The sequence below is a fragment of the Triturus cristatus genome, chromosome 10, assembly GCF_964204655.1.
Source record: "Triturus cristatus chromosome 10, aTriCri1.1, whole genome shotgun sequence".
NCBI classification, from domain to species: Eukaryota; Metazoa; Chordata; class Amphibia; order Caudata; family Salamandridae; genus Triturus; species Triturus cristatus.
The window spans coordinates 94,319,939-94,343,289 of NC_140593.1; the positions used below are offsets into that span (position 1 = coordinate 94,319,939).

A 23,351-nucleotide genomic window follows, 5' to 3' on the forward strand; every position below is an offset into this window, starting at 1 on the left:
GTCTCAGAGCTAAAACATGAAGTAAGGTGAGCGATGAATGACCGCAGCACGCTTCTCGAAGCTTCTTCCTCGCACCTGGGCTCGCACTACAGGGGTCTCCATCTTCTTCTAGCCTCCTCCTTACTTTATCTGGACCCGCAGAACGCGGTCTTCATCTTCTTCTCCTCCCTGGTCCTTTCTGTGTCCATACATGCACTAAATCGCTCTTCATCGTCTTCTTTACCCTGGTCCTTACTGTGTCTGTACTTACACCAAAGAGGTCTTCATCGTCTTCCTCACCCCAATCTTCACTGTGTCTGTATTCGCAGCAAAGACGTCATCAACTTCTTCCTCACCACGATCCTCACTGTACCTGTACTTTCCCTCAAGGGTGCTTCCTCTTCTTTCGTGGTCTGATCCTTCCTGGACAGGTACATGCATCAAGTTTACTCGCACAGTAGTGATCATCTTCTTTCGTGGTCTGATCCTTACTGGACCGGTACACGCATCAAGTGTACTAGCACAATAGTGATCTTCATCTTCTTCCTCACTCTGATCCTTACTGGACTGGTACTCGCATCAAGTTTACTCGCACAATAGTGATCTTCATCTTCTTCCTCACTCTGATCCTTACTGGACCAGTACTCACATCAAGTTTACTCGCACTGTAGTGATCTTCAACTTTTTTTGTGCTCTATTCTTTACTGGACTGGTACTCACATCAAGTTTACTCGCACGGTAGTGATCTTCATCTTCTTCCTCACTCTGATCCTTACTGAACCGAATACTCGCATCAAGCGTACTCGCACAACAGTGATCATCTTCTCCCTCGCCCTGACCCCAAATGGACCGGTACTCGCATCAAGTGTACTCGCACGGTAGTGATCTTCATCTTCTTCCTCACTCTGATCCTTACTGGACTGGTACTCACATCAAGTTTACCCGCACAGTAGTGATCTTCATCTTCTTCCTCACTCTGATCCTTACTGGACCAGTACTCACATCAAGTTTACTCGCACTGTAGTGATCTTCAACTTTTTTTGTGCTCTATTCTTTACTGGACTGGTACTCACATCAAGTTTACTCGCACGGTAGTGATCTTCATCTTCTTCCTCACTCTGATCCTTACTGGACTGGTACTCACATCAAGTTTACCCGCACAGTAGTGATCTTCATCTTCTTCCTCACTCTGATCCTTACTGGACCGGTACTCACATCAAGTTTACTCGCACTGTAGTGATCTTCATCTTTTTTTGTGCTCTATTCTTTACTGGACTGGTACTCGCATCAAGTGTACTCGCACAATAGCGATCTTCATCTTCTTCCTCGCCCTGATGCTTACTGAACCGAATACTCGCATCAAGCGTACTCGCACAACAGTGATCATCTTCTCCCTCGCCCTGACCCCAACTGGACCGGTACCCGCATCAAGTGTACTCGCACAATAGTGATCTTAATCTTCTTCCTCACTCTGATCCTTCCTGGACTGGTACACGCATCAAGTGTACTTACACAATAGTGATCATCTTCTTTCACACTCTGATCCTTACTGGACCAGTACCCGCATCAAGTGTACTCGCACATCAGTGATCATCATCTCCCTCGCTCTGATCCTTACTGGACAGGTACTCCCATCAAGTGTACTCGCACAATAGTGATCTTCATCTTCTTTTGCGCTCTGATCCTTACTGGACCGGTACTTGCATCTTTCACGCTCTGATCCTTACTGGACCGGTACCCGCATCAAGTGTACTCACACAATAGTGATCTTCATCTTCTTCCTTGCCCTGATCCTTACAGGATCTGTACTTGCACCAAAGTGGTCTTCGTCTTCTTTCTAGTCCCAGCCCTCACTTGATCCGTATGCACACCAGAGTGTTTTTCACCTTTTCATTCGCCCCGGACGTTACCGTATCTGTACTTGGTCCTTACTGTATACGTACTCGCACCAGAGTGGTGTTCACCTTCATCCGCGCCCTGGTCCGTACTGAGTTTGTACGTGCACCAAAGTGGTCCTCATATGCTTTGGAGAACCAGTGCCAGCCGGCGACAAAGTGAATTACAGCAGATTCATGTTGTTTAATGACACCAGGCCGAAATTCTAAAGAGAGCCCCCCTGTGCCATTACCCAGCACAAACCTTTGCCCTTGAAGGATGTGCCCATGACTCTGACTGGCAGTGGTCTCAGGCACACAGCATAGGCCACAGACATGCGAACTCTCGCCAGCTTGCATATGGTGGAGGGGGCCCCTTTACTTCCTTTCCTGCTGACTAACAGCTACAAATAGACCCTTGGACCCACCTCAGGAGATTCCTTTTATGTAAAGGTGTGTTACAGAACAGTATTGTCCCATTGACACAAGGAGGCTGAAATACCAGCAAAGTGTCAACTGCTCAATGAATGCCCAGGGCATGAAGCAACATTTCCTCTGTAGAGAGGAAAGATGCAGAAAAAAAATCAAGCAATATTTAAATATGCCAAAAGAATTAATGAGATGTGATAGAAAGTAGGCAAGTACATCTGTCATATCATTGTCTTTCTATCAATAAATGAATAAATACAAATGGAACCTGAAGAACATTAGGTGTTCAGAGCACAGAAGACCCCTACGACCATTCTCTTCGAAGTCAAGGGCCCTATCGTTTACTTTGGCCAACATGGTGACATCTAGGCACCTACACCATGCGCTTCAGTCTTTCCCTAAAAAGGATGCTACCGGGACAAGCTCCAGCCGTGTGCGCTACCGGTGAACCAGCACCCTCCCTGGGTACCAAATGTACCTTCTCATCCAAGTCCAAGGAGTGAAGGTTGATTCACTAACGGTGGCTCCATGTGATGGCCCCTCAATGAACAAAGGTAAGCTGGATCTCACCTGATTGGACTGTATCGGTAAGTAGCCGGTCTGGTAGAGCCCCAGCGGTCTTCAGTTTCTTCCTGCCGCAGCCTGGGATAGGGCTGCGAGAACAAGAGTCCAGTCCACCTGTCCGCAAACCACTACTCTATGGAAAATTAAACAAATACGCATCACAACAAGAACCCCCTTTCTATGTCTAAAGGGCACAGATAGGCAATTTACATTGACAGGTGCATGGGAGTGCTTGAGTAGTCACATGTACCTGGCTCCCAGGTAGGGGCACATGTGACGTCAAGAAAGCAAAGGGCATTAGGATTGCCACCACCACCATCACCGGAAACAGCCACCACATGTGCACAGCGTAGTAGTGAATATACACCTTTGATGAATGAGCACTTATGGAACAGTAAACAGCAATGATTAGTGAATTGGATTCTTAAATTGCTTTCCTTTTAAACACCTTTTTGAGGAGAAAACTATACACGACATTACAAACAGTTATGGGTTCACCGTGGCTAAAAACCCATCCTATTTAGCCATTCGCAAGCTTAAGCACATATTAGAAAACTGAAATGTGGTGCACTCTATTGAAGACAATGGAGTGCTCCATGCTTCTACGGCCCGGTAAGGCCCACAAAGCAACATTCAAATGTTTTTTTAACAAAGGCCTCTCAGAGCCCGAGGGGATTTAAACCCCCTCGGGCTTCAAGAGGCCATTGTTTTATTTGTTAGAACATTCTGCCGTCTAGTGGCAGAATGTTCTAATAGCCTTATAGCCCTTTGTAGCTGGGCTATACCGGCTATTAGTCCCGCTCCCTTGTTAAAGGCCCTCGCCTTCAGCTCGGGCCTTTAACGCTGGAGCGGTCCTTCAATAGCCAGTATTGCCCGCTACAGCGGGCTATAAGGCGATAGTAATTGGTATAATGTGGAGTCATATTTTGTGTTTAGTGGTCTTCGGCTCCTGAGCGGTGATTCCAGACAGGTCAGGGATCGCACATGCATGTCCCCCCTAGAAGACCAGAGAAAGGGATGAGTGGACTCTTGGCAGCTCACCCAGAATGAGCTCTCCCCTGAGGACTGATGGGGGTCCCACTAACTAGCAGGTCTGTGGTAGACCTAGCAGCTGGTCTACATTGTCTTACTGTGTGTCCTCACAAAGCTGCAGAATTGGTGCTTGATTTGTTAAAAAAAAAAAAAGTGCCTGGGCTCTTGTCCAGAGTTTGCAACTTAGATTACTGCTGCCAATGAGAGTATACAACACAATTACTAACCATCACACTTGTACAAGTGAGAAAATTCAGACTATTCCAGGACCCTGAAGCTATAAGAAAGGCTTGGGCAGCAGGTAATAGTCATATTTAATGTATATTGAATTAATAATTAACTGTTGTTGTGGTCATCTATAAATTAGCCAGACAGCGCCATCTTGTGGCACACTGTCACAAGCTCTGGTGTTGACAATTAAGTGCCGGGCACTGGAAACCACCAGCTCAAATTAAGCACTGTGCAGAACCTTCCTTGCAAGAAGGTGGCGCCTGAATAACACCAGGCTTTCCTCTGCACACATTAGGCACCGCCCACTAGTAGCCTTAGTGAAGACTCCCATTGGACAAGAAATGCCACCAGGAGAGTTGCAATCTTTCACCTTAGCTCCTCCCACCATGGCCAACACCTTTCACTAGGCAAAACGGGGTAGCCCTACTTATTAGTGGGGAAAAAAAGGTTTTAACAGGACGACTTAGTGAGTCGAAGAGCTGCCACTGGTAGGCAATAATCTGCAGTCAACGGGTTTGAATTGCAGCAGGGCCGATACAGCTCTCTATCAATCTGAGGTCAGTAAATGGATGACCATTAAATAAGTTAATAGTAACACCTGTTATTACCAGCGCTTAGAGGTAACTGAACTGCTACATAAAAGTAAATTATTAATATCAGTAGATGAGTAACGAGGACCCACACATTTACTGCCTCAAAGCAATGCGGCTTGCACAGCATTCATTCATTCATTCATTATATCGAGAGGTCCCTACGTTTATATCAGGAGGAGCCTGGGTTCGCATGTGTCTCCACTGACGCGCCTTTCTCAACACCCTGAAACTACAGAACACAGCCATCAATATGTATATTCTGTAAGAGTTGAGGATAAAATCTTGGACTTTCAACTTTTTTTTGGCCTAACTCAGGAGACGAAACCAGAAGTCACAAATCGAAAATCTAAAAAAAAAAACGAAATTTGGAGGGACGTCCTTTTTCTTTCAGATCAAGCACGTCTTTGAATGTTTTGCACCTCATCTAACAAGAAAAGCTGACTCGGCCAGCTTCATGCAAGATTCAGAGAAGTGCACTTGGGCGGGGTGTTTTCCCATGCACCTCTCGCTGGGGCATCTCTTTCCGTTCTCCATGTTTGTTTGGGTCTCTTGTCCCTAGCGCTCTATAAATCCGTTGACCAAACTGTCTTCTTCTATTAGACCAGTCACTGTTCCTGGGAATAAAAAACAGTGTTCGACCCAGCCTTGAGATTAGATTTTACAGAGCATGGAGGTCTGGGACATCTTCTGTCAAAGGACTTTCCAATGTAGTTGTGCCACAGTTTACACCCTACAAAGCACCCATTGCACAGTGCGCTGGGGCCAGGTCTCGGAAGGATGCCTCAGTCTGGTCACGGTGCGGCGTTGCGTCGGACTGTGCCGGCACAGCCTTCACCCCTAGGTCCGCTCTTACTGTGCCCATCTACCTTGCTTGGGCCTTTGGGCCGTGGGCTGTTCTGATCCCTGGATCACACAGGATTGGGGCACGGATGTCACACCTCATTGCTTCATACAAGCGATAGACGCTTCTTCAAAGACCAGGAATCCTTCCTTCTGCCCTGGCATCCTTTGCACTCAATGGCGGATCCGTCTGCATGGTGATCAGGCGCGGTTCTCGGCCGGCCTGTGCTTGTAGCCAGGTTTCTTCTTGTGAGACGGCGTCTCATAAACCACTGAGATGGCCAGGGGTTGAGGAGAAGTGTTTGCTTCCTGAAGGTCATGAATGGATCCCAGCACTGGTGGAACCCACTCCCCCAGGGAGTTAGTGAACACACATTCTGTGGTTCTTTTGGAGTTGGCCATTGACCAGATCCCTTTTCCTCCTGCAATGGACGGAGGAAGGCTATTGGGGCATGCTCCCCGTGACAGAGAGTTGAAGATCAGATGCAAGGTCCTAAAACTACGGAAGCGGATCCAGAGCGCCCATCCTCCCCGGCACATCGCGCAGAAAGAGGTCTCAACCAAAGATATCCTGTGGCCGGTGCTTGCACCGAGAGAGCCAGACCATCAGCTGCACCGGAGAACGCACAGCGGAGGGGCTGGAGACCGCGCACGGCCAGTCTTCAGTGGTGTCTGGCCTGGGAGACACCACTTCGCTTTCCTGGAAGTGCCCAGAATTGTCAGTGTTTCTCAGCGCTCTGCTGGGGCATCCGCTGACTGGTATAGAGAGTTCTGAGAGGCTGTACCTCTGTGCTTTGATCTTAGCTGATGCCCTGAAACACAGAGGTGGCTAAATATTCAATTAGCTCCAATAAATGCTTTAATAAAGCAAATGTTGACTTTAACTGGGGATCAGGAGCGCCATAGATGCAAGCAGCCATTTACCTGCCTGCACACCACAAACTGAAAGTAACTCCCAACCACATCCTCGGGGCATGTCCATGGGGTGCAGCACAATGAGGCGCTGTAGTTACAGCTGGGAAAAGAGCACCAACAGTAAACGAGCTAAAAAGAAGATACTTGCAAACAAAGCATGACAATGCAGACGTGGCCTGGACAGCCCTCGCCCTGCTCTGGAGGTCGCCACCATGTATGAAGCGGAGGCTTGGCTTTGATTTGCTGCATCACTTTTTGAGCCACTGCTTGAGAGAAGCAGAAGGTTACCTCGTGTTCAAACACTTTCTTCCAAAGCACCTGCTTTTCTGAACATCGTACAAGTGCAGAAGAGACCATGGAGACCTAGACAAGCACAGGCAATGCAAACAGGTCTGGCTTACGAGTGCATTTTGTGCCATTGATGGGCTTGGGCACTCAATAGATCATTATACATGACCTCTTCCACTCATCTTTACACTCATGCATCCATTCACTGACTCATCCCTCCATTCACCCTCTGAAACAACTGCAATAAAATACAAACTAAAGAGCACCTGCAAGATAGGAGAAAGAAAACATGCGGCTCACTGAACACGGCGGGCACATGCCTTGAACAATGAAACTAAGCACAGCTGCGGGCGGCCATCTTGCAGTGGCTTTGCGAATGAAAAACTGACCTTGAAAGAATGAAAAGTCTTACTCAACTGGGGAAACACTGTGGTAAGGCTCTCACCCAATGCTTAATCCGGTAAAGAAAAGGTACAGGGCCCAACGTTTTGCAGAACAATTGTATGTGGGCGTGTCGCCTCCAGAGGCTAGTAGTCTTGATTCCACCTCATGCCTCTTTAGTCCACTATCAGACATCATCTCCCTCTTGCCGGTCCCTGCTCTTTCCCTTTGACACGTTTTTCCGTCTTTCTCTTCCTTCTTCCCCTGTTGTGTGGTTTTTCGCTTTCTTCCTGTGGGTCTAAGTCTGAAGAGGAAGAATAAGTGCTGGTGGGCCATACTTGCAACCGTCTCAAATTAAGCCCTGCTCACACCATCTACAAACTTGCCTGCGACCAGGACTATTTTGCTCTGCAGGGGATGGTCAAATAAGTTATAACCATCAATCAAGAGGGCAGTGGTTCTGCCCTGGGCCTCAGCTGCAGGAAGTTCTGCCAGCATGCCCCCTTCACCCTGAGGCCAGTAGTCACGGCAGTGGCGTAATGAAACTTGAGAAGGCCCCCTGCAAAGTACATGGAGGGGACCCCCCAAGCCAGCTCAGGGACCCAGTCAGGGGCTCTCAGGCCAGGGGTCCACCACCTGTGCATAGTGCCGGAAGGGGCCCCCTGGAGCTCGGCCCCCCCTCAGCACCATGGGGGCTAATGTTGCGCCACTGGTTCACGGTCATACTGGAGATGGTAATGAGTTAGCGCACCATCGGCTGTTTCTGCTCTCCGACTAATTTGCCTACATTGAGCTTGAAAGTTTACTCGGCCTCTATGTGGTTTAGAAGCCCTCAAGCTCTTCCCACGTGTAGCCCATAGCACACCATGCTGGAGCCGGAGTTGGCCTGAGAGGCCACTAGATCATGTCATTGTCTTGTAGGAAACACCAAATAGTCTGTCTTCTTTTGCACACGGGAGGACCAAATCTTGTCCTTCGGAGAAGATGACGCTCCCTCAGTTCAGGAGTTTCCAGAGATAAATATAAGAATGTTTTTGGGTACCTGGTACTTACTGCTCTGAGACTTCAAGATAGACTTCTAATGATGTGACATCTACCAGACCCGTCCCACGCGAGCTTGTCTGGAGCTCCGTAATGAGTCCTGGGTGTGGTGGAGAATAAGAAAGATGTCACCACAGCATAAATGCAAAAATTCTCAATGGACAGACATACAAGGGCTCTTGCCGTACCATGAGATACTACTTGGTTGGGTGCTGACAATCGGACCCGTGTCAAAATCCCCCAGAGAAGGCCTACTATAACGGGAAGGCCTGGAAATGGACCAACCCTAGTCCCTCCATCTACAGATGGTACTTCACATGTGTCCAGTCCCAGGCCTGCAGGGTACAGCTGGACTGGTGCCAGCAGGTTTACAAGACATAGATGGGCTGGGAGAACTGCTTCTAGGTGGATATAAGCCCGGGTGGGCCGATCACTCAGTGTCGAGAGCAGAGCCTGTGACCAGCAGAGCCTGGAGGTGATGCAACTTCTGAATCAGCCGCATCATTACCCTGGCTTACGGCTCGGCGCTCCAGGCATCCAGACATGAGCCAGAACTGAGGAGCGAGAGCAGCATTGGGACTCATCCATGGCTTGGTAAAGTAAAGAGAGGCAGGCTGGTCAACTCAGGGTCCAGTTCTACAGTCGATGGGATGAAGTATCAATCCATTCTATCACGGAGTCCACCTTACCACACTGGGGAAGAGCCAGAGAGGAACGCTGACGCAACGGAATCCTAGAGAAGTGACCGCTGGAGCCAGCTGTGCCTGTGAGGTACCTAGAACCTGGAACCACACTTGAGACGGCTGCCTCTCCAGGATCTGGGGACCTGAGAGCACACATGCAGGGGCTGCTCCAGTTTGGAGGACGCTTCACCACAACCATGCTCTTGGGGATCAACCAGAGAGGAGGGCTCAACTCGGAGCGGAGCCTATTGGTGCAAACTTGTGCCCTCTGTCTTCTGGGGGCTCCAGGGAGACAGACTATGCACGATCATTTGGGGAGGCGCACGTCTTTCTGTTCCTTTCGTGGGAGTTTGCATCAAACTCCGCGAAGGAGAAAGAGAATGCGGATGGACATTGTCAAGCTGGGATTGGAAGAGGGTGCCCACAAAATAAGCTATGCTCTGCTCCCTGGTGCAAACCCTTCACCACCTCCAGAGTTTCCAGTGCACAATGAAAATGGGGTCCTTCACTCGCAGAGGGGGTGAGACATGCTTGGCTTCTTGATGCAGTGAGTCAACAATACCACACTCGGATGGAGAGAGGAACCTACCCTCAAGTTGCAACAGCGGCTCGGGACCTCCCCATAAAGGGGAGTAGGACTCGGACCAATGGCACAACCGAGTCCGTGGTGTGATTGACTTCAAGGGACTTGACACCACGGCTGGACTGGGAGCAGTAACCAGCCCAGGCAGATTGCAGCTCGACCGGCCCTGGGAGTGGGGTGGGGAGGTGCTAGTGAGAAGCACCGCTCCCGCTTTTGTTACAAGGGGCTATTACAGCACTGCTGCAAAACCGGCCCCCAGTAACAAAACCGGCCCCCACGGGTACAAAACTGGCCCCCACCCATCCAGCCCATCGGGTAAACACCTGGTGCCCGCTACGGCCAGTCCAGCCCTACTTGACACCCATTCACCATTGAATCGAATGCAAACGGGTTGCCAGCTACCAGGTAACATGGTCATGAACTCTGAACTTTCACCCTTCCCATGGGTTACTCAAAGTACTAGACTGTGACACCTAAGGATCTCTGGATGGGGTGCAGTGGTGCTGTTAACGCTGTTCACTCCCCCAGTCTGCCTCTCCTGAAGAAGTCTCCTGCAGGCTAGGGCTGACCCGACACGCATGAACGATGGACCATCCCAGAAGGGCCTTGTAACAAGTGTAGCACAATAAGCACATGCGTGCAGCACGACTGTCACCCAAACAAGAGACCAGGCTTTGGCTGGGCCTGTTGCAGTGTGGCATGGCTTACATGACCTAGAACCCCAGTGCTGGAACCCCAGTGCTGGAACCCCAGTGCTAGAGCCACAGTGCTGGAACCCCAGTGCTGGAACCCCAGTGCTAGAGCCACAGTACAAGAACCACAGGACTACATACGGACTAAGCTACTTGACTGGAAGAAAAGAGGCGAACAGAGTAAAATCCAAACTCAACTTTCATTCTTCCTACCCCGTATACCCCACTCTCAGCATTCCCATGGTCTGAAGAGTTCTGATTGGGCAGAAAGGGGGCAACAGGGAAAATAAACTTTCACATCTGGCCTGCAGTTTCCCTGGCTCTTCTGTCCGGGCCTACACCCAAGGGTGCATGTCCCATCTCTGCCCTCTCCCATTCCCCTGTCCTCTGAATCTTTACTTCCAGTCTCGGCTCTCTCTCCGCACACTCACCAACACACTCTCACCATGACGACAGAGTGCTCTGAAGTGCTCAGAACAAAAAATAACATTCAAAGAGACAATAAAACAATATCTAGAGTATGTGCCTTTCCTTTGAGATCAGGTCGGTGCCTTTGTTACTCATCTCAATGTGTTCGTGTGCCACGCTGTAGCTTATTCCTGCCTCTCCATGAGACCGACCTGCAATTTAATGTATTTTTATCCCTTATTGCTGGGCGACCCAACTCATTTTTACAGACCATTTCCTGTAATCCCTCCAGGCTCCACCTTGGAATCTCGGATATTAAATGGTTGCTATCCTACCATACTCAGTCCTTTAACAGTCCATCTCCTTCTTCCTTAATCTTAGTAGGGTGACCAGAGGGTCACCTTTCTCGTTATATACTATATTTTTTTAATTTTTCCTTTTTTTCTCTGTTGCTTTTGCCGCCTTGCAGAATTTCAGTTTTCAGTTTTTAACGTCTTTATTTCGATTTTTTCATCATAAAAGACACACATATACACAAAATTACATTAGATACAATTAGTGCGCCAAAGTCATAAAATCATAAATATTTAAATACACATACTAACAAACAAATCAAAAAGAAACAAAACAAGAAAAATGAAGGCAAGGCAAAACTAGTTAAAAATCTCAATTAAACATACTTATAAAGACGTCAAAAAAAAATTGTATAAACATTTGGGCATATATAAAAAAATAGCAGATCATCAATACTAATAAAATCATGGGACAAAAAAAAAAAAAAAAAAAACAGTGGGATAACACAATATACCAGTTATTTGGGTCATGATACTATGAGCTGACTGACTTAATCCTTATCAGCCAAGCCCACCCAAGGAATTTGGCCAATCCTATGGTTAGCCATTCAGAAGTGTTGGTTCTCAAGATGTACAATGCTTCACTACTCACTCGGGTGTTTAGTCTAGAACATATAGGTTTCAGCCACTTATTACGTGGTTCACAATAAGCAGTGCAGACAAATAAAAAATGACCTAGTGTTTCTTTGCAAACGGTACAACAGGGACAAAAACTTGACTCCAACCTCTGCCAGCCATTAGTAAAAGCCCTCAGAGGCAGTGTACCTACACGGAACTGATGGTATAGTTTCCTATCTAATGTTTTAAGGATAACATCCCAGTATACTTCTTTGTTAGGTACTATTTTGTGGAGCAAAAACTGGCCTGTCAGATTCATTTTCTCAGAAAGAGCCACAAGTTCCGTTTTTACCATAGACCAAAAGAGAAGTTTAAATTCATTCTTAGTAGGGAATATTTGAGAACCCGGCTCCGACCAAAGCAAGGGAAGACCCATTTCGGTAAGAGTGTTCTTAATTAGCTTTAGCCACGGTACGTCACCTGCCCCTTGTTGCATTCTCACATCCTGTAATTCACGGGCAAACATGGCCAACTCCGGGGTGGACCATATGCGTCTCCATAACGCCACCATCCTATAGAGGGCCTGGTGTTTAATGGTATGCATGCCCATGTCCATCAAAAGTGGAAGGACTGGTGTTGAGGGGGGGAGACTAACTAGGTTTCGAAGGAATTTATTCTGTATCCTATCCAAGGCAACCAGGTCCACACATCCCCAAATATCGGCCCCATATAATATGGCTGAGCTGATTTTAGCACTATAAATTTTAAGAGCGGGCAGTACTCTTTTAGTCAGGGAACACCGCTGTTCTTTTACTAAACAACCAGTCAGGCGGGCAAATTTCAAACAGAGTGCTGCTACCTGATCTTTCCATTGTAGCCTATAATCCAAGGTAACACCAAGATAAGTCATTACATCAACCTGCTCCAATCTAGACCCATTCATTAAAACATGGCCCCTCAGTGGCTTTTTCTTAGTCAGGACCATGAACTTGGTTTTATTAATATTGATCTCAAGATCATTCATATTACAAAAGTCCATGAATTTATTTATTGCTACCTGTAAACCCTTCTGTGTTTTGGCCAATATGAGAGTATCATCTGCGAAAATTAAAAGAGGGAATTTGGTCCCACCCAGTGAAGGAGCATCAGTGGGGGTGTCTGAGAGGAACTTAACCACCTGATTAATGAAGAGTACAAATAGGGTGGGGGCCAGGACACAACCCTGCCTCACACCGCGAGTTACGGGGAAGGAATCGGTAACCTGGCCCTGACAACCCCATCTGACTCTTGCAAAGTTACCCTCATGCATCCTGATGGTAAGTTCTAATAGTGCACTAGGGACCCCCATCCTTCTCAATGCTGCCCACATCTTCCCTCTGGGGACCAGATCAAACGCTGATTTGAGGTCCACAAATGCAGCGAAGATCTTCCCGTCTCTCAATAACACGGTTTTCCAATAGATCATGACAAATCTTAATATCTGATCAACTGTGCTAATGTGTGCTCTAAAACCCGCCTGCATTGGAGACAGAATATCTACTTCTGACATCCACGAATGGATCTTCCCTAACAGCATTCTGGCTATTACTTTTTGTAGGGCATCGATAAGGCTGATGGGGCGATAATTTCCCGCATCAGATCTATCCCCTTTTTTGTGCACTGGCAGAATCTCAGCCCCTTTCCAGGAGTTTGGGATCCTGGTCCCTCTAGCTATGGCATTTGCTAAGACTAATATGTACGGGACCCAGTGTGTTTGATCGTATTTGAAGAGGTCCGCAGGGATGCAGTCCATGCCGGGGGCTTTGCCATTCTGCACTTGTTTAAGAGCAGAAATAGCTTCAGTTTCAGTGAAAACAATGTGATCAAGTGAGGACACCTCAGACTGCACACTGGCATCTTCCCTAATGGTAGTAAGGGAGATCCGTTCCGTGTGGCTGAACTGTGCCTCATAATGCTTGACCCATTGCTCTGCAGGGACGTAGTTTACTGGAGTATGTAATTCCCCCGGCCCTCCCCATTTCACAACCTCCCAAAATTTTTGTTGGTTAGATGAGGTACTTGCCTGGTATAAATCTAACCAACGCTGATCATCCCATTTGATTTTTGCCTCTTTTAATGCTTTCTTATAATTCACCCTGGCTATTCTTATATCCGGGCATGATTTAGATTTAATAGCCCTTAACAGAGAGCTGTGGGCAATACTACAGGTCTTATCATACCATTTCGACCTAGATTGTACTGGGCCATTAATTCCTCCTTTTACGGGTTTGATAAAAAAAGACTTAATTTTACTAAAAAGAGACTCATGAATTGTCCCGATTTGGTCAAGTGGGGTTCCAGCTTCAAGTATGGGTACCATCTGTTTTGTAGCCGCAAGGACCTCCATGGCAATCCCGCTAATAATAGCAGTATTGTCTTGGAGCCCAGCCCATCTTACCCTTCTGCAATCATTTGTGAGACCAGCATCTGCTGTATCAATATTTGTTGCAGTATTCATGCGGAGACCCTCATCCACTGATAATTTTATAACCAGGGGGTTATGATCACTCTCGGATCTAGTGACTATTTCCATGTCCACCAATATTTTCCAAAACTCTATCTTTAACAAAAAATAATCAATGCGGCTCGAGTTTAGGAAATTATCAAATGTAACGTTTCCCATCTGGTCTGATTTGGTCCTTCCATTCGCTGCACGCAAATCCCATTCAAGGCAAAGACCCAACCACTGCATAACTGCCTCCGTGACTTTTTTAATTGGAGGAATAGACAAAGGGGGAATATTCCAAATCTGATCAATTTCCCCATATCCCCCGCTATCAAGATTAGGAAACGGTTCAAAACAACAGTTGAAATCACCTGCCACCATGACACATTTGTCACTACTAATGTTATTCAGTAGGGAGTCAAGTTCAGCTACCACTCCCGCAGGCTTCCCACCTGGTAACCCTCTAGCATATATGTTGAACAAACAAATGTCCTGGTTATTTTTACCGGTTAATTTCAACGCTAGGATGTCATTACTCAGTGTAGGGAGTTCCGTGATAGTAATGGCTAAGGATTGTCTAATCCAAATAACTAGACCTCCTGAAGGGCGACCCTTCGGTCCTTTACTAGCTGGTTTGTAGTAATTAAGGTAGCCAGCCCGATAAATAGCGTCGGTTGACCAACTTTCCTGCAGGATAATAACATCATGTAAATCCACAAAGGAACCCCAGTCAGCCTCTGACGCTTTCCCCCTTAAGCCCGCTATATTCCAAGACAAGACTACGAGGGTGTAATTTGTTCTCTCTGCCATCATGGCGGTTGGGTTGGCGACAGCCTTGGTGATCGTCTGTCTATGGGTACCTGACAAGAATGTCTCCCTTATATCCACCCTCTGTGAATTCGCGCTAGACACAAGGACAGTCTCTACCCCAGGGACACTTACATTATTTAAAGAGCAAGTTACTACAGCCCTAGAACACCCAGTAATCGATTGTTCTACATCATGTCAATCCACACCTTCCAGGCCGGAAAGGGGAGCAAACCGGTTCGCAAGGTGGGGATAAAACATTGGATAGAGCGGAGTGTCAAAATGGAATCTCCCTCTAGGCCTGTCCCTTCTTGAGTGATGAAACGGGGTGTGGGATCTATTTGCATATAAAGCTGGATAAAAATAATGCAATAGTAAAGTTTGTACATCCCCAACTCTACCGAATCTTGGTTCCCTGCAAATGTATTCGGCAACCCAAGGCTCTCTAAAGCTAACCACCACACAATCCCCCTCAAGATCTTTCTTACCAAAACCTATCCAATCCACCCTCCTTACATTAAGTATTTCAGGGTTTAGGTTAGGAGGGAGTGGCCGGTTTTTATTAAGCCAAAATGTAACCTTATTGTAAAGATCCTCGTCTGTTTCCCTCTTACCATCTACTAGCGGAGCCACGCCAGTTAAAACAATTGTATAAGGCACTGACTCCGGTGGAAGGTTCACACACTGTTTCTTTGGGATGGGTTTGGCGGTGGACTGATGACTAATATTTTTGCCCCTAACGGAAGTTAGGTTTTTCTGAACCTGCTGGTTTTTTACAGGCTTTGGCCTTGCAGGGTTCTCTGTAGAAACTGCTTTCTTAGGGGCAGGTACAGTTTTTTGCGGGGCCTTGGGTATAGAGGGTCCCACTTGTGAACTATTACCCCCCGCTTTATTGTTCATAGGCTTTGGAATGGTCAGGACAGAAGGGGTCGGACCAGCAATTTCTACGCTGGCGAGGATTCTGTCAGAGGTCGCTATATTATCCTTCACTAGCAGATCTAAGGAATCCATTTTTGTATTTAATAACCTTGTCCTTTCAAAAAGAGGTAAAAGTAGAGATTTAAATAGCAACTCAATTTTAGCCAAAAATATCTCTTCTGTAATACTAATCATAGTCTCACCTCCCCCTTGCTGGGCAGTAGTGTTAGTATTGGGTAGCTGTGGGGGGGATGGTGAGGCATTTCCCAACCCCTCAGCTTGTTCCTCCATGTCCGGTAAGTCTACCCTCTTGCGTTTCCCAGGGTTATGAGTGGGTGTTTGTTGTGGATGGGAAAGGGAATCCATTAGTTCAGCACTAATATTGAAATTTGGGGAGTCTGAAAGACCAGAATTATCCCTGGACTGATCTAGGCAAGTGGTCCCGCTATTTAGTAGGTTAACGCGCGCAGTATTAAAAGCATTTTCCTGGTTAGAATCCACTATCTCCACAGTATGAATCTCAGGAGCAGTTACCAACATTACTTCTACATTACTGTCCGAGTTCAACGTGAAAAGTGGGACAGGGGAGACAGCCTCATTGATTTTACCTAGTGAAGACCGCTTGCCTGTAATAATATCAAGCGAGAGGCGTTTTTCAACCAGGGCGATCTCCTTCTCTAATATAGCAGTAGACCGTTTAAAAAACTGATCAATTGTACCAGTAAAAGTACCATTAGAGGTTGAGACCTGAACTTGCCTCTCCTTACCAGACCTTAAAGGCATTTTTGTTATTCTTATTAAAATACAGCGGGCGGGGATATCACCAACCTCAATGCTCAATCAGCGAAGCCACTCAGGCCACAGTATTTATCCTTCCAAATATGGGGACTGTAACGTCACTTTAGACACAATCAGTAACAATAATAATTATACCAGTTGATAAGGGTCAAAATTACGTAATTAGGAAGAAAATGTTAATAATAGGGCCCAGCCCGGCCTCCTCCGGCCCCGGACGGCCACAGACGGTCCCGCCCTTGTCCCGGGCTTCTCCCGGTGGCTCCCGCGCGCTCCCGCGCAGCGGCAGATGCAGACTCCTTTGTGGATATTGCAGAGGTGGGAGGATTGTTGGGGGCGGGGCGATGAGGGAGAGCGGCCCAGGTGGAGCGGGCGGGGGATGACCAGAGACTCCTGGGAGATGGAGTCCTATCCCTTGTGCTCGCAGCCCTCAGCCCCAGGTACGCCCCAGTCAGCTGCTCCCTGGTGTTGGATAGTGCCTCGCAGCGAAGCGGGACCCGCGCAGCGGGTACCGCGAGGCGTGGAATAAAAAACGGCAAATGTCCTCTGGAATGCAGGGTCAGCACAAACAAACAGCAGTAAGGTCCCACGTAGCAATGAGCACACCTTGCTTAAATCCGTGCTCAGATCTGTTGGGGGCGGGGCGATGAGGGAGAGCGGCCCAGGTGGAGCGGGCGGGGGATGACCAGAGACTCCTGGGAGATGGAGTCCTATCCCTTGTGCTCGCAGCCCTCAGCCCCAGGTACGCCCCAGTCAGCTGCTCCCTGGTGTTGGATAGTGCCTCGCAGCGAAGCGGGACCCGCGCAGCGGGTACCGCGAGGCGTGGAATAAAAAACGGCAAATGTCCTCTGGAATGCAGGGTCAGCACAAACAAACAGCAGTAAGGTCCCACGTAGCAATGAGCACACCTTGCTTAAATCCGTGCTCAGATCTGTTGGGGGCGGGGCGATGAGGGAGAGCGGCCCAGGTGGAGCGGGCGGGGGATGACCAGAGACTCCTGGGAGATGGAGTCCTATCCCTTGTGCTCGCAGCCCTCAGCCCCAGGTACGCCCCAGTCAGCTGCTCCCTGGTGTTGGATAGTGCCTCGCAGCGAAGCGGGACCCGCGCAGCGGGTACCGCGAGGCGTGGAATAAAAAACGGCAAATGTCCTCTGGAATGCAGGGTCAGCACAAACAAACAGCAGTAAGGTCCCACGTAGCAATGAGCACACCTTGCTTAAATCCGTGCTCAGATCTGTTGGGGGCGGGGCGATGAGGGAGAGCGGCCCAGGTGGAGCGGGCGGGGGATGACCAGAGACTCCTGGGAGATGGAGTCCTATCCCTTGTGCTCGCAGCCCTCAGCCCCAGGTACGCCCCAGTCAGCTGCTCCCTGGTGTTGGATAGTGCCTCGCAGCGAAGCGGGACCCGCGCAGCGGGTACCGCGAGGCGTGGAATAAAAAACGGCAAATGTCCTCTGGAATGCAGGGTCAGCACAAACAAACAGCAGTAAGGTCCCACGTAGCAATGAGCACACCTTGCTTAAATCCGTGCTCAGATCTGTTGGGGGCGGGGCGATGAGGGAGAGCGGCCCAGGTGGAGCGGGCGGGGGATGACCAGAGACTCCTGGGAGATGGAGTCCTATCCCTTGTGCTCGCAGCCCTCAGCCCCAGGTACGCCCCAGTCAGCTGCTCCCTGGTGTTGGATAGTGCCTCGCAGCGAAGCGGGACCCGCGCAGCGGGTACCGCGAGGCGTGGAATAAAAAACGGCAAATGTCCTCTGGAATGCAGGGTCAGCACAAACAAACAGCAGTAAGGTCCCACGTAGCAATGAGCACACCTTGCTTAAATCCGTGCTCAGATCTGTTGGGGGCGGGGCGATGAGGGAGAGCGGCCCAGGTGGAGCGGGCGGGGGATGACCAGAGACTCCTGGGAGATGGAGTCCTATCCCTTGTGCTCGCAGCCCTCAGCCCCAGGTACGCCCCAGTCAGCTGCTCCCTGGTGTTGGATAGTGCCTCGCAGCGAAGCGGGACCCGCGCAGCGGGTACCGCGAGGCGTGGAATAAAAAACGGCAAATGTCCTCTGGAATGCAGGGTCAGCACAAACAAACAGCAGTAAGGTCCCACGTAGCAATGAGCACACCTTGCTTAAATCCGTGCTCAGATCTGTTGGGGGCGGGGCGATGAGGGAGAGCGGCCCAGGTGGAGCGGGCGGGGGATGACCAGAGACTCCTGGGAGATGGAGTCCTATCCCTTGTGCTCGCAGCCCTCAGCCCCAGGTACGCCCCAGTCAGCTGCTCCCTGGTGTTGGATAGTGCCTCGCAGCGAAGCGGGACCCGCGCAGCGGGTACCGCGAGGCGTGGAATAAAAAACGGCAAATGTCCTCTGGAATGCAGGGTCAGCACAAACAAACAGCAGTAAGGTCCCACGTAGCAATGAGCACACCTTGCTTAAATCCGTGCTCAGATCTGTTGGGGGCGGGGCGATGAGGGAGAGCGGCCCAGGTGGAGCGGGCGGGGGATGACCAGAGACTCCTGGGAGATGGAGTCCTATCCCTTGTGCTCGCAGCCCTCAGCCCCAGGTACGCCCCAGTCAGCTGCTCCCTGGTGTTGGATAGTGCCTCGCAGCGAAGCGGGACCCGCGCAGCGGGTACCGCGAGGCGTGGAATAAAAAACGGCAAATGTCCTCTGGAATGCAGGGTCAGCACAAACAAACAGCAGTAAGGTCCCACGTAGCAATGAGCACACCTTGCTTAAATCCGTGCTCAGATCTGTTGGGGGCGGGGCAATGAGGGAGAGCGGCCCAGGTGGAGCGGGCGGGGGATGACCAGAGACTCCTGGGAGATGGAGTCCTATCCCTTGTGCTCGCAGCCCTCAGCCCCAGGTACGCCCCAGTCAGCTGCTCCCTGGTGTTGGATAGTGCCTCGCAGCGAAGCGGGACCCGCGCAGCGGGTACCGCGAGGCGTGGAATAAAAAACGGCAAATGTCCTCTGGAATGCAGGGTCAGCACAAACAAACAGCAGTAAGGTCCCACGTAGCAATGAGCACACCTTGCTTAAATCCGTGCTCAGATCTGTTGGGGGCGGGGCGATGAGGGAGAGCGGCCCAGGTGGAGCGGGCGGGGGATGACCAGAGACTCCTGGGAGATGGAGTCCTATCCCTTGTGCTCGCAGCCCTCAGCCCCAGGTACGCCCCAGTCAGCTGCTCCCTGGTGTTGGATAGTGCCTCGCAGCGAAGCGGGACCCGCGCAGCGGGTACCGCGAGGCGTGGAATAAAAAACGGCAAATGTCCTCTGGAATGCAGGGTCAGCACAAACAAACAGCAGTAAGGTCCCACGTAGCAATGAGCACACCTTGCTTAAATCCGTGCTCAGATCTGTTGGGGGCGGGGCGATGAGGGAGAGCGGCCCAGGTGGAGCGGGCGGGGGATGACCAGAGACTCCTGGGAGATGGAGTCCTATCCCTTGTGCTCGCAGCCCTCAGCCCCAGGTACGCCCCAGTCAGCTGCTCCCTGGTGTTGGATAGTGCCTCGCAGCGAAGCGGGACCCGCGCAGCGGGTACCGCGAGGCGTGGAATAAAAAACGGCAAATGTCCTCTGGAATGCAGGGTCAGCACAAACAAACAGCAGTAAGGTCCCTTGCAGAATTTCATTAATTTCCTGTAACTTTCCGCGAGGAGCCACAGACCTGGGATTGTTGACTCTCACTATTAAGCAGAGTGTCCACTAGAGTGCAGACATCATGTCAGTGTTTGCTTTCACACCAGTGGCACCAGCAGACATTATTTGCCTTCTGCCAGTGATTGGTTTTGGCATCATGCCGACCGCCAGGCTTCTAATGACGTTCCAGAGAAACACCCTGCCCGACCCTTTCTATTGATGGTAAGATTAATGTTAAGACTTACCCGTCTAGGAGGGAATTAAAGAAAAACACATTTACAAACACACCCTTTATACCTTCACGTGCCTTTCTTTTTCCTAATAATCGTTTAAAGATACGAAATTGTTTTAATAAAAGTTTGAAAACTACCTTTCCATATAGCACTTTACACTGCCGTACAGCATAACTCGGGCTCTCTGGATAGCTGCATAAACTGGAACTGAAGCACGGAGAGGTGAGAAAAGGCGATTTGCCCAGGATCACTCATGCGGTTAGATGGCGAAGCCCAGGGGCAGCTCCTCCACTAGGGCGGAGGAGCTTTGCCCCACTGCTTTCTCCAGTGTGAGAAGCAGAAACATGAAATGGTAATAACTTTCCGTTATTATTATTTTATGTTTGGCTGCGGGCGAATGGGTGGGCGGGCGGGCGGGCTGCTCTGCGAGCAGCCAGGGGAGGAGTTGTGTGCCCACTCCTGCGAGTGCAATGACTGTTTGGTTGGCCCTCTGGGGCCACCCAAACCAGTCATGTGCACTCTGCTCTCCATGCAGGCTGATGGAGAACATGGTCTCCCCGTAAGCCCCTGGCTGAGCGGCGTCCCCACCAATCTCAACACGGCCATTGCGGTGTTGTGTTTGGCCATGGGGAGGGAGCCTGGCCGCCTGCTTCCTGTTCCTGCCAGAGAGAGGAGGGCAGGAGCAGGAGCCGAGAAGACGCGGGACCCGGCTGGCGGAGAGGTAAATGATATTTTTTAAATGATCCCATGCGACCCCCCCACCCCCCATGAGCCATGCGGGCTGCGACTGGGGAAGCCAGATTAGTACCCAAATTGTCCAGGTGAACAATTGATGAAATAGAAATTTTAAAATTCATTGCTTTACTTAACCTAGGGATGCATCTGAGTCACTAAACTTCTGGTTCCTAACGTTGTCCACACATTTCTTTTTTGCTACTAATTTCCGGGGCATGGTTGACTTATTACTTCACTCTCCTCCCACCCGCTACTATCACCCTCTGAAGATAGCTTTTGTTCGTGCTACACTGTCCTCATCCATTCCAATAACAGAGGAGCCACTTAGAAAGGGCGTTTTCAAATGTTTCACTGGTGTCCAATGGATGCAGAGGATGAAAGTTGACAAAAATGAGCTCAGCCAATCAGAATATTTAGGATCCTGCCAATCACTAAGGTTGCTTGGTGCCATTTCAAGTTGAGTGAGAGCTTGAAGTAAGGAAATGAAACAGACAGGGGTGTGTTTGCCTGTGCTGGGTGAGAACAGGGGGCAGGTGGTACACCCTTGTTGCTCACATGGAATGAAAAGCCATCATTGCTGTTTCCCTTCATAGTGCACCCGTGACTTTGCCATGTTCTCCCAGTCCGAACATGTACAGCGAGTCCTCACTCTGGGGACAGACAAATCACTTGGGTCCTAAGTTTTTTTTTTTAATTCAGCCGGCTGATCGAGGCTATAACTTCCTCCTATGGCCAAAACACATCGGGCCGGAGTCACAAAAGTCCTCCGCACTTGTGGTGGAGATCTCGCGATCGTGGAGGAGTCTCTGCACTCTGGCGGAATCTCCGTAATGAGAAATCTCATTGCAGAGATTCCGCTCGAGGATGGAGACTCCACCAAGACTGGAGGGCCTCCGCCACGAGTATGGAGACTCCCCCTTGACTGCGGGGCCTCCACCACGAGTGCAGAGACTCCCCCAAGACTGTCGGCCTCCATCACAAGTGTGGAGACTCCCCCATGACTGTGGGACCTCCGCCACGGGTGCAGAGACTCCCCCCACGACTGCAGGGCCCAATGACTGCGGGGCCTCCGCCACGAGGGCAGAGACTCCCTGTAGGAAGGTGGAATCTGACTATATGGTTGCCCCCAACTTTTTGCCTGGTATTTGGATGGTTTTTGACTAGTCTGGCTGGGATCCTGCTATCCAGGACCCCAGCCTATCTGCTTCCTCCCTAAAACTGATGTGAGTACCCTAGGTACCTTCCAATTGGATACTGAGGACACCCTGTCAGCCCCTTGTAGATGGTACCCTAGGTACCCAGGGCATGGGTCCCTCAAAGGCCTACCAGGGGCTGCAGCACTTATTGTGCCACCCCTGGGACAGCCATACCAAATGACACCACCAGACCACTACTGTTGTCTGGGTAAGGTGGTGCTTGCACTCCTTACAGGGATATAGGTATCCTGTATCCCACTTAATACAACACATATATCCTCATAGGTCACCCCTAAAGCAGGCCTTGCTAATCCTACAGGACAGGGTGCTGAGATATGTGTGAGGGGGAACCCCTACCTGAGTAGGGCCCCTCTGCAACCTTCGTAAAACTATTGCTGGGTTGTTTGTAGTGTAGCCATACCATATACTCCTAACCGCATTATAAGTAAATCGCGATAGCGTGATAACTTGAGAATGGCTACACAGAACCATGTCGTGTTTGGTGTCAAACATGTAGGAATCATACCCCCAATCCAGCCATGGGACTGAGGGCATGATTCCCCCCTGCTAGAGGAGCGATATGGGAAAAGCGGCAGAATTTAGACACCAATTTAAAAGTGCACACGCAGTACAAAATGGATGCTACCCGCCACCCACACGACTCTGGCTGCCTGTTGCTGGGCAGAAGTCCAGCCACGGCAGCTGGACAATAGGGATCTTGTTGCAGGGAGGTGCTCCCACCTCCCAAGACAGACTATGTGGATTGGAACTGGGTGGGTGCACCATAGGGTGTGTTTCAGACTTGCACGTAGGCTTCTCCAGTGCCTACTTCTGCATACACCACCTCAAACCGGTTCAGGGGTATCCTGTCCCCTGCCCAGGTGGGAAACCACACAAAGGGGAGAGGGTGTAGCCACCCTTTCCCACTTGAACTCTCATTGGTGGGCACTGATCTGGACACTCCCCTAATCTTTGGATAAAGGTGAATACAGGGTCCCCAGAGCCTCAGATTATTCTTGAACTTCACAGACTTGAACTTCGACTTGCTGCCGCACAGCTGAATGAAGAAATCTCCCTTGGGGTAAAGGAGTTACCCCCCTGCTTGGCAG

General features: G+C 49.7%; 1 protein-coding gene across 10 annotated transcripts in view; it reads right to left on the minus strand.

Moving 5' to 3' along the window:
* The window catches only part of THRB (thyroid hormone receptor beta), a 600,087-nt gene that overhangs the window by 180,358 nt on the left and 396,378 nt on the right, over positions 1-23,351 (minus strand). For 7 of the 10 annotated variants that reach the window (XM_085630519.1, XM_085630516.1, XM_085630520.1 and 4 more), the window contains exon 3: positions 2,853-2,979. The exons of 2 other annotated variants lie outside the window; for them this stretch is intronic. In XM_085630519.1, coding sequence (XP_085486645.1) covers positions 2,853-2,979 — 127 coding nt within the window. The remainder of the gene's footprint in view (positions 1-2,852; positions 2,980-23,351) is intronic. One more of the 10 variants, XM_085630525.1, reaches the window with a different exon arrangement.